This window comes from Opisthocomus hoazin, chromosome 1 (assembly GCF_030867145.1).
Source record: "Opisthocomus hoazin isolate bOpiHoa1 chromosome 1, bOpiHoa1.hap1, whole genome shotgun sequence".
Lineage (NCBI taxonomy): Eukaryota > Metazoa > Chordata > Aves > Opisthocomiformes > Opisthocomidae > Opisthocomus > Opisthocomus hoazin.
Genome location: NC_134414.1, coordinates 36,056,056 through 36,067,118, shown reverse-complemented (window position 1 = coordinate 36,067,118; position 11,063 = coordinate 36,056,056). Strand labels below are relative to the sequence as shown.

Genomic DNA, 11,063 nt, shown 5'->3' with positions numbered 1-11,063 from the left:
GATGAGGCACCTGCCCCTAGGGAGTAACCGGCTGGGAGCACAGCACCAGTCACTGTGGGGAAACTGGAGAGGGGCAGATGGACGGAAACTAACTGGTAAGTGGGGGGGGGGGGGGGGGGGGGCATTAAACTGGGCGTACAGCTGGCTGCTGCCGGGACTACCCCGAGCTGTTTCCAGGCTCCGATTCAGACAGGCCCCAGTTAGCTTCTGTGTACTAAGGGGGCCGGAGGGGCCGGGCCTGCTGCCGGTGTCCCCGGGAGAGCGGCCGGGGGAACCCGGGGCCACCAGCCGCCTGCGCTCCTCCCCGCCGGCAGGGGGCGCCGTCGCGCCCAGCCGCCCCTCGCTGACGCGCTGCTCCCCACCAGTGACGCTCCTGCCACGCGACGCGGAGCGCTCCGTGCCTCCCCCGGAAGTTCCGCCGGGCTCCCGAGCGTTCGGTTCCGTTCCGCCCCGCTCCGCGCCCCGCCTCAGCCGCCGCCAGCATGGCGGAGCCGCCCCCCGCGGAGCCGGCGGGCAAGGAGGTGCGGGACCGCCTGAGCCTGTGGGACCGCCGCCCGCAGCCCGCCGCGCCGCTCAGCGACCGGCAGACCGACTCGGTGCTGGAGGTGAAGGCGGCGGCCGAGAACCTGCCGGTGCCGCCCGAGGTGAGGCGGCAGCGCTGCCCGGGCCGGAGGGCGGGAGGCGGCCGGGAGTGGGGGCCCGGCCCGGCCCGGCCGGCTGCGGCCTGCGGGGCCGCCGCTCTCCCCCGGTGTTCATGGGACTCCGCGGCGTTGAGCCGGGGCTGCGGGCCCGGAGGCCTCCCTCGGTTTCTCCCTCGGTTCCAGGCGCTGCGCCCACAGCCGGTTCCCCCCCACCCCTCCCCGGGCAGGCGGGCAGCGAGGGCGGCTTCCCTTCGAGACGCCTCAGGGCTTCCCCCCCGCTCCGCAGAGTTCGTCCTCTGGAGAGGCAGAGCTCTGGTGGCGGGGTTGCGCGGGTTGGGTCCTCTGCGTTCGGTCTCCGTCAGTTCGCGGCTGCTGGCACCGGTGTTACCTCCTGGTGAAACTCACAGGTGATGCAAGGTGTTCACCAGGAACAGCGGTAAAAAGCTGAATAATTTGTCATTGCCATCAAGACGTGGTCTGCCACACAGTTATCCAATACCCTGCTCTGGCGAGGTGACTATTTATAAGTGCTCCCTTGTCTGCAAAGGGAAAGGGAATGAAGTGTTTGCATTCCTTAACTGCTCTTTTCACGGGAGGTTTTGTATTTGTACAGGATCGTAGCGCAAGATACAGTAGTGTAAAATCAACAAAGCTGGCTCTCAGCAAGTGTCTGAAAGGTCAAAATAGCAAAGGGTAGGGGGCGAAGCAATTCCTTCCTGAAACACACGTATTTAATTTTGTGTTTCCTGGTTTCCTTTCTGTGCAAGCTGTCTGCAGTTGTACTAAAGTAAATACTGGCAGGCGTCCAAAATGACGGTAGAAGGATGTACTGCTATCAGAGGATGTTCTTAAGGATCTAAACCCGCTTTGCAATCAGGCAGGTACCGTATTTGCCAGTCAGGACAGCGGGGATGCCAAGACATTGAGGACTTCAGCCGGTCTTGGCTCCTACTGAAGTTGCTTGGGACAGCGGCGTCTCAGCTGCTCCGAAAAAGCGGGCTCTGGCTGACTTACCTTTTCCTCAGAGAAACCCCAGCTCCCCAGGCAGTGTCCTGCCTGTTTTGGGGGGGCAAGGGGCAGAGATCTGTGGAAGTTGAACAAAACAGGTTCATCTGTGTTTTCTCAGATACCTGAAATCCCGACAGTTCTTTCTTTGCCAGACTAGTGTTACCAGGCAAGGAATATTCTATTGAGTGAGTAATTTTCTAGAGGGATACCAGTTTGTTTTTGAGTAGTGTTTTCTGTTTTTATGTTACTGATGATCTCAGCAATAGACAACGTACTGTACTTGTCAAGTGAATTAAAAAGGGTATTACGCTAATGAAGAGTATATAACAATATTTGTTTTCTTGAATTAATTTCTTCCATATAAGCTAATTAATAGTCTTCAATCATACTTAAATACAATTTCTCTCAGGTTACTTTTTTCCATATTTTTTGTGCTTATAAAGTTGTTGTGGCCGGTAATTCCCCTTCAGCAGAGCTATTCCTTGTCTTCTAAAAAAACATTTCTTTTTAGCTTGACTTCTTCATTAAAAAGCATTTGAAAGAACATGAAATACTGTTTCCTGAATAAATTCTGGCAGCGTTAAGTTTTGAATTTTCTCTGAATATGTGGCAAAAAATCTGACAGTTCCTGTGCGGTGGTGTTGCCACGTGGTGTAGACAACAGTAGCATTTACTTCTGCTTCTGCATGCATTCTGAATTCTTATATTCTCAGATAACTTTTCTAGTGCATGGCTATGGGTATAGAACCAGTTAAATTGGAAATTAAAGTATAGCTCATCAGTGTGTCAGGTACGTTTACGCTCAGTTTCCGTTCTTATGCAGACGTGTACTTATATAAAATGCTATACAATATTTTCTAACTTCAACTGAAAAAAACCCCCAGGTGTTTCTGAATATATAGATGTGGTAGTTGGTGGTGTGTTATCATATCGATGGATGAAAGGTTCATTGCACTTGTTTCTTCAGAAGTAGATGCCTGTAGTTTTCTAAAGTTGATGCTTTGGATTGTGTCATTATAGTTGAGCTGAATGTACTAACTCTTAGTAAGTTGCCTAACAAAAGTTTTGTGGGTTTTTGTGAGCAGCTTCCAATCGAAGATTTGTGCAGCCTCACATCCCAGTCTCTGACTGTTACGCTGACGGCTGCGGTGCCAGAATCCACAGAGGATGTCCTGTTGAAAGGGTTTGCCATCCTCGGCATGGAGGATGAAAGGATTGAAACAGCCCAGCAGGTAAGTGATGCTGAATAACCTCCAAGTTGCGGTAATCTTCGTCAGAGAATTCTGTGAGTTTCTGTGTTAGTTGCCTAGCGTTTGGTGGGTTTGTTAAATTTGTTGGGCTGTTTTCAAGATGCATGAAGAAAGTTGGCGGAGAAAAATGCTTTGAAGTTGTAACTCTTAAGTGACATACTTTTCCCATTTTGGGTGGAGTCTGATGTGAGGCTGAGGCACCTCTTCAGTAGGGTGGTGTTGTTCATAACATAGAACAGTGTTGCACCCCTTCCCCCCCTTTCTAATGTGACAGCCTTGTTCTTGTGCAAATAAAACCAGATGAAGTTCAGTCTTTACCATTTAAATTTAGTGGAGGAATAGAATAGAATGCTTCAGGTGGAAGGGGCCTACAATGAGGAGTTATTGTTTGTTTCCGTGATTAAAGTTAAGTTCTGAAACATCCCTGTTTTTCACAAAAGGACATCTTTATTTCATAGATCTGATTTTTTTTTTTTTTTAATTGATTGCATTGCATGTGGCATCTTTGTTATTCACACCATAAAATCTCTTCTAGTTCTTCTCCTGGTTTGCTCAGGTACAAACACAGATGGAGCAAGATGAAGGTGCCAAGTACAGGTACGCGTTCTTCCTTGGTTCCTTTCACTGTAAGCACTTTAAACCTCAGGGACTTCGTCTTGTCCACAGAATGTTAGCAGGCATTTAGGTTCAGCTGGCGGGGAGCGGGGGAATGTGGTGGAACAGCTGAAGCTTTCCGAGGCGGTGTGCCCCACCCCTGTCCTGAAGGCTGTTACCCTGGTGGCGGAGCAGTTAAAAGGGACACAGATTTTGTTCCGAGCTGTGCAGTATGTTAAGACAGATTGATATTAGTTTTGGCTTATGGACAGGGCTGTAGACAAAGGCAGTCTGAGAGCTTTCATGTGCCTTTTCAACTGCCGCTGCTATTGAACTGGCATCCTCTGAGGGCGAGACCGTGTAAGCAGTGTGGCTGCTAGTCATTTCTGCTGTCATCGTTTGGTTCACCAGGGACTACGGCTGTGACTTGGTATCTGTGTTCCCTGCATTCCTTGACACTTTGCTCAACTCCGGTTTTGTGATTTGGCATTCTCATCTATTTCTGTCTGTCTGACCTTTCTGTCAGGCTCAGAAGAACCCCTTCCCACTGACTTTTCGAAGTTACTCCTCAAAAGTCTGAAGTGCAGCCGAATGACTTAGCCAAATCTGCCGAATTAGCTTTTACAGAGACTGACCTTTGTTTTGAAACTTTACAAACTTGCCTTTGTCCACAAAGAGATGCTGCTGTATTCCCGTCTTGTGTTTTTCTCTGCTTTTCTTTGGTTCTTTGAGATTTGAGGACGTGACAGTTCTTGAAAGCAGAGGTTTAGACATGTACTAAGCTCATGGTCAGATCATTAGCAACCTAAAAACAAAACAGTAGCACCTTGCACTTTGTCAGTTGATGTGTTCGTAAGAATGCACGCAGATACTTAAGTGTGCCATGCATGCAGGACGGTTTGTAGGATGGCCGATACGTAATTGTTTGTACAAGGTTAGAGGAGCATGAGGAAAATAAGTTCTTTGCCTGTTGTACACTAAAGGGTTGCACACGACTACAGAGAGTTGTGATTGTACATGCTGCTTTGTATGTGGTAAAGTAGACCCCAGAAGTTTTAGCTGAAATCCGAGAGTAATTATTTTTAAATGGTGTTTTAGTCAAGCTGAACGCTTGACATACGTTTAGCGATTGTTTTGGGTTTATATCTGCTTTGAGCCTTAGACAAACTTGCTGACATTAGATACTGGATCTGTTTCACTTAAGCCTCTTTCAGTCCTCGCAGTAAGTTTTGAATCCTCTGGGCAATTTCAGACACTTCAGGAGAGTAAAGCTGATTTCTAAATGGGAACAGAAGATTGTATCAAGAGGAGACCCAAATTAACAGTCCTCTTGGAAGCAAGGCAGGTAGAATTTGGCAGCCGGCAGCAGTCGCTGTGTTTGCGCCGTCCATTTAGACAGAATTGGCGTGCTGCAGCCTAGCTGTGGTGCACGCTGCTGCTCTCCGAGGAGGCTTGCTATAGGGAACGTCGGGGAAACGGAGCTAGGGCAGTGGCTGTGCCAAACCCTATAGCTCTGTTACTTCTGCGGGTCACGGAACATCTGCTTATTGCGCGCTCTTGCGTGAGGCAAGTGGCCTTTTACTCCTAGAGAGGGAAAGGTAGTGGCAGTGTCCCCGCAGGCAGCTGGACTAACAAATACAGAAAGTGAAATTTTACTTCTGTTATCTGTTAATTCTCTTTTTCTAGACAGATGAGGGATTACTTGTCTGGCTTTCAGGAGCAGTGTGATGCTATCTTGAACGATGTGAACAGTGCCCTTCAGCACCTGGAGTCACTGCAAAAACAGTATCTTTTTGTGTCCACGAAGACCGGAACGCTGCATGAGGCCTGTGAACAACTTTTGAAAGAGCAGGTAGTCTTTGATGGGAGAATTACTGGAAACTTCTAAGACACCATAAACGGAAGTTTCGTTTTCTCAGACTGGGAGGACTTGTGAGCTGTGGTGACAGTCCCTCCATTTGCTTTGGACCTCGTTTTTGGTGTGTTTCACTTGCAGCTCGGGTGTCAGGCTCTGTGAGGTAAAATGTTCAGTGTGTGTTGATACACACGTTAATCCGGAAGGATGGCTAGCTGAGGAGAGCTTTTGTAACTGATGCCTGACAAGTGCAGGCTCTATTGAGATTAGTAATTTATATCACTTACAGAAGTATTTTGAGCTGGTCATTGTGAGAAGAAAGATTTTTTTTTTTTTAAAGTTATGAGCTTCCTTCCCAGATACCTTCATTCTCCTCATGAATGGCTCCAGCAGTGGTATAATGAACATGTCTTTTTAGCATGACAGGACAAGGGAGAACTTCTAAAGACTCCAGTCCTGAATTTCTACAGTTCTCTGCAATACTGCTGACAGCACTGCTATTTGTATACAATAGTATCTGTGGAATGCTGATAAACCTGTAGAATATATGTTTTTAAATACATTATTGAGAGTAATGTGTCTCTCTGATAAGAGAGAGCAAGAGAGCACTGCTGTATTGTGCATCTTTTGTTGTACGTACTTAGGTTCAAGTCATCTAGAGCTAGCTAACACTGGTGTGTCCTGGGAGCTGAATGGGAGGCTGAATAATTACGTGTGTATTTTTTATATATATAAATAGGTATTTGAACTCCTTGCTAGGTTGCTGATTGTCTTTTATTTATTGTTTTTAATAGTCAGAACTTGTTGACCTGGCTGAAAACATCCAGCAGAAACTTTCTTATTTTAATGAGTTAGAAAACATCAACACAGTAAGTATTATTTCACTGTTAATAGTCTTAGAAAATAAAAGTGTACCGGTCTTTGGAACTTTGTCGCCAACACTGAGTTACTTAGGTTCGTTACAGTGATACTTTGTCTTGTTTTCCAAAGAAACTGAATTCTCCTACGCTGTCCGTGAACAGTGAGGGATTCATTCCCATGCTGGCGAAGCTTGATGATTGTGTTGCATATATTTCAGCGCATGTAAGTAATTCTGTATTGGTTTTAGTTAAATCTTAACAGTTTCAAAACTTAAGTATTCATACTATTTTTGTGCCTTTTTTTTCTTTTCCTATAAAATGTTCACTCTGCCAAATACAGTAAGCAAGCAAAGATGAAGGTTAATAAACTTAAGAAAATTTTACTGAATATACTTCATATGCTGCTTAATTTTTATAAAATACTGCTTTTAGTTTGTACAAATTAGCATTTTAGCTAGTAAAAAGACTATTTTTAGTTTTGGTAAATCTTTACTCTCTTATTGTTTTTACTTAAATATTTTTTTTTATTCCTTTCAGCCCAATTTTAAAGACTATCCTGTATATTTGATTAAATTTAAACAATGCCTTTCTAAAGCTATGCACCTTATCAAGACATACACTGTGAATACACTACAGAACCTCACAAGCCAGTTAATGAAAAGGGTAAGGTGAATCAGTAAGTGGTAACTCGAGCTGTGCTGAAATGTCTACTGTAACACTATACAGTTTTCTTTTCTTCTCCTTTTTTTTTTTATTTTTTTGAGTGTGGGAGGTGTCAGCAGTTTTGTGTGAAAATAGGTCAGTCCTATACCACAGTGTTTGTGTAGATTATCCGAGTTTCAGATGAATCTGACAGAGACCTAGTGATCCAAAAGATTTAAAAACAGTAATAATTGTAGAAATAGAAGAAGGTGAAGTAAGTGACTTGAGGTGGGTGAACAGTAACCTCAGTGAAGGCCAGGGATGGGTTAACAACTGAGTTTTAGAGGCAGCAGCCAGCTGGCCAGACAGCATGCTTTCCTGAACCAGTTTGTGCACTGCAGCTCTGAATCAGCTACAGCGCATGCTGCTGTCGGTGTTGCCGAATGGGGAGGGTGCACAGGAGAAACACGGGTGCTGTGGGGGTCTGTTTTGGAGATGGATCGTTGGAGACGGGGAGAGAGAGGTTGCAGGAAATAATTGAATAATTGTGAATACAGGAGCTGGGTGTCATAGAATGAAAACTGTTAAGCACAACTCTGAGTTCATGACATGAATCTTTCAGTATTGTATTCCAGTAAATATTTTGGGCACTCTTGGTCATCTAAATATTTCTTTTTGGTAAGTCTGCACCGCTTTGTGTAGCTGCAGAGAGTAACTGCGACAGGTTCCTAGTACTGGTTTTGGCAGTTTTAGAATGTTGACGGCGATGTTTCAGAGTCACAGGGAAGAGTTAGGTGCTTTACTTCCACTTGCTTCTGTGAGATTTAGGCTTAAAGGTGAGTAGGGAGTTTTTTTTGTCTCATTAAAATGTTAATAGTCTCATGCTGCAAGATTTTGGCAGAGGAGAAAGGAGGTGGGAATGTCTCTTTCTACCCACTTTTTTTCTCCAGTGAATTGTTGTATGCCTTGTGCTCAGTCCTGTTACAGTCAAACTTGGTGTCCGGAGGGATAACCAGTGAAATTGTCAGTTCTCAATTCTAGCATCTTTCAGACATGAAGAAAGGGATTTTAGACAGTGTTCACGGAAACTTGCTAAAGGTTACTCCTGGGGTGAAGATCTTGGTTAAGTGGTGTTGAACATTTTTCGTATTTGCTACAAAATTACTTTTCATTTAAAAAAAGTATTGTAGCTTGGTTTGATGCTGACGGATTGCCACAACTGAGCTGAATTCAAGCAGAACTGAACATCTCTGATAATAAACATGTCTGCAGAAAGAGGTGAAACCTCATTTCTGGATCTGAATTGCCGCTTAGTAGTTTTAAGTCAGGAAGGAGACCTCTTCCAGGAGTCAGGTGACCTCCTCCTTCGCATCTGCATGGGGGTTTTGTGAATGTTTTGCATATTTCTCTGAAACTTGTAGTGTCTGCTTCTGCTAGAAGTGCAGTACTGGAACAGTGGTCTTTTGTTGTGATCAGGTGTTGAGATTTCCCATTGCAACACAACAAGAGGTCTTGTCAGGACTGGTAAGGGGCTGATGAGATCTAGATGTTCTTTGTTACTCCTCACACGTGAGTGTTTGGGGACTTTAATCTGTGTTTGTAGAAGGATGGTCAGGTGGCTCCCAGGGGTGAAAGTAGGAGGTGGGGAAGGTGGAAGAGTGTTCCTGTCCCCAACGAGTTTCAAGGGAAGGCCATCTGCTTCTCTCTAAGTCATCAGTAGGGATAAGGGGGAGAAACCCTGGTGGCTAAATTGGGTCTCAGCTCTGCTTCATTAGTGCTAGAATTTGTCTAAATTGAAGCCGTCTGCCCAGCTAAGCAGGGGGAACTGCCTCAGAACTTGACATTCCGGTTGAATCTTGAATGTGAGCTTAAACTCAGCTTCTTTGCCCTAGGACTGGCAGGTAAAAGGGAAATTTTGTTCCATTTTAGTACTACAGATTAAGAATCAAGAATCAGTACTATTGTGGCAGGTCCAGAGAAAATTGTTCTCTCTGGTGGAGAATGCCATAATTACTGAAGATGTTACTTTTGCTGTGGAGACAGTTGATTGAAACTTTTGTTCTGGGTTTTGTTCTTCCATCTGGCTTTATCTGAGTTCTGAAACAAGCATGCCTTTCTACGTGGAAAGTGGCAACGACCCATCCCACTGGAAGTATAAATGTAAAGAACCAGTACCCTGTTTTAGAGCCTACTTATCTCAGCCATTAAATACTAGAAGCCAAATATAGTATTTTCCTTTTTAATCAATTACTCATCTCTTCTTTCAGGATCCTTCAGCTGTGCCAAATTCTGACAATGCCTTCACGCTATTTTATGTAAAATTCAGAGCAGCTGCTCCCAAAGTCAGAGTAAGTAGTCTGGTAACTAACTGTGGAAAAGGAAGCTATGGAAATGGGGTTTGAATTTATTAGTAGTGTGAATGCAAGGATTGCATATTGTGCAAGTGTGAATGTCCAAGGATTGCATATTGTGTCCTTGGAAAAATACTGCAAGCTATTTTCCAATTATTAGAAAAAATAATTTGCTGATAATACTTTTTTCTTTTTATTGAGTAGACTCTTATTGAACAAGTAGAGCAAAGAACTGAAAAAATGCCAGAGTGAGTATGTCTACATAATTTATTTTCAACTATTTTAAGTTGTGAGAATATTTACTTTTCTTTAAATACTATTTGACACATTATTCATTTAAAAGAAAGTTTTAGAAATTGAAATCATGTAGACCTGAGAGAGAGTATTAGAATGAATTTTATGTTTACCAGAAGATGAGCTTCAGATGGAGTTACTGTTTTAATTTCTTGGCTAGGTATCAACAAGTTCTCAATGAAATCCATCAATGTTACCTCGACCAGCGGGAGCTTTTGCTTGGTCCAAGTATCGCTAGCACTGTTGCAGAATTAACCAGTCAGAACAACAGAGATCATTGTGCTCTGGTAGGTAAAGTAGCCGTCTGTTGTGGGGTTTTTGTTAGGTTTTAATCCCCCCTCCCCCAAGTAAACGTCCTTACTTAATTCAGTCGTTTACGTGTAGAATTGTCACTTTTGTGGTTTTGAATCATTAAAATTGTGTTAATATTTTCAAGTAATGCATATTTTGTGGAAGATTATTCCATAAAAAAATCCACTCTGCTGCAAACCTCACAAAGGGGTTTTTGCAAAAGCATAAAATGTGGTTACTTAAATTTCTTCCGAAACAAAAAGGGACAGAAGTTGCACAGTGAGCTTTTATTTCACTCGTAACGTCTTGTCAGACTGTAGTTTTATAGTTGATCTCAAGAACTTTGAATTTTGCAAAGCTTTGATTTAATCATAGCTGTAGTAATAATGCAATATATAGTATAATGATATAATATATAATGTTTGTAGTACCTCCTGTGGTACTGATGTAAGGAAAAGAATTTAATAATCAAGTATTTGTATTTCGATGAATGCAGGTACGAAGTGGTTGTGCCTTTATGGTCCATGTATGCCAGGATGAACACCAGCTTTACAATGAGTTCTTCACAAAACCAACACCAAAACTGGAGTAGGTGGTACATGCTGGTTTTGTTTTACTGCGTGTTGTATTTACTATGCTGTGATATAGCAGACAATGTGATATGGCAGATAGGGTTGTGTTGAAGTGGTTTGGTAAGCACCAGCAAGAAAAAAAAAGCCTTAATCGTTTTATGCATCAGAATTTGATCTTCTTTTGTTTTCTTTTTTCTTCAAGCAAAGCTGATAGTTTACATTCACCATAAATAATCTGAATAATGTAAATGCTCTGTAGATGGTCTGAAAGAGATAGACACATGGTTGCTTTGGAAATCGCTGTAGAAGTTTACAGTGCTGCAGCTCTCAGTTGTTTTTGTACTGCCTCTATGCCAATGGTTTGCACAGTCAGTTGCAGAAGTGCTTTTCATTTACCTAAGTGTGAAATTAAGCTGATGTACTCCAGCCATTTTTCTTCAAGGATTTAGAGTTGGTGAACTGCCCTTATTGTCAAGAAATATTTGCATGTGCCTGTATGTGGACTGGATGGAAGGCAGGGTAGTGGACACCTGACAGTGACAGTACCTGTATCTGCCCTGCCTAGATCTAGAAAAGAGACAGGTTGTTGTCTTCACGTGGTAATTACATTATAGAAGTGTTGTGAGATTTTTTACAACAGACCTGTAACATTAGAGGAATTGAGTAGATTATTCCCCTTCTTCAATTTGCTGGTATGTTTTTAAT

The 11,063-nt window shown here is 43.6% G+C and overlaps 1 protein-coding gene across 1 annotated transcript in view; it reads left to right on the top strand.

Annotated features, from left to right (window-relative positions):
• Positions 1-429: 429 nt before the first annotated feature.
• Positions 430-11,063, top strand: part of COG3 (component of oligomeric golgi complex 3) — a 33,317-nt gene continuing 22,683 nt past the window's right edge. Inside the window, exons 1-11 of the mRNA XM_075422139.1 lie at positions 430-644; positions 2,735-2,881; positions 3,435-3,496; positions 5,180-5,345; positions 6,143-6,217; positions 6,339-6,431; positions 6,746-6,871; positions 9,118-9,198; positions 9,406-9,449; positions 9,656-9,782; positions 10,283-10,374. Of these exons, the coding sequence (XP_075278254.1) occupies positions 483-644; positions 2,735-2,881; positions 3,435-3,496; positions 5,180-5,345; positions 6,143-6,217; positions 6,339-6,431; positions 6,746-6,871; positions 9,118-9,198; positions 9,406-9,449; positions 9,656-9,782; positions 10,283-10,374 (1,175 nt within the window). The 5' untranslated portion in view covers positions 430-482. The remainder of the gene's footprint in view (positions 645-2,734; positions 2,882-3,434; positions 3,497-5,179; positions 5,346-6,142; positions 6,218-6,338; positions 6,432-6,745; positions 6,872-9,117; positions 9,199-9,405; positions 9,450-9,655; positions 9,783-10,282; positions 10,375-11,063) is intronic.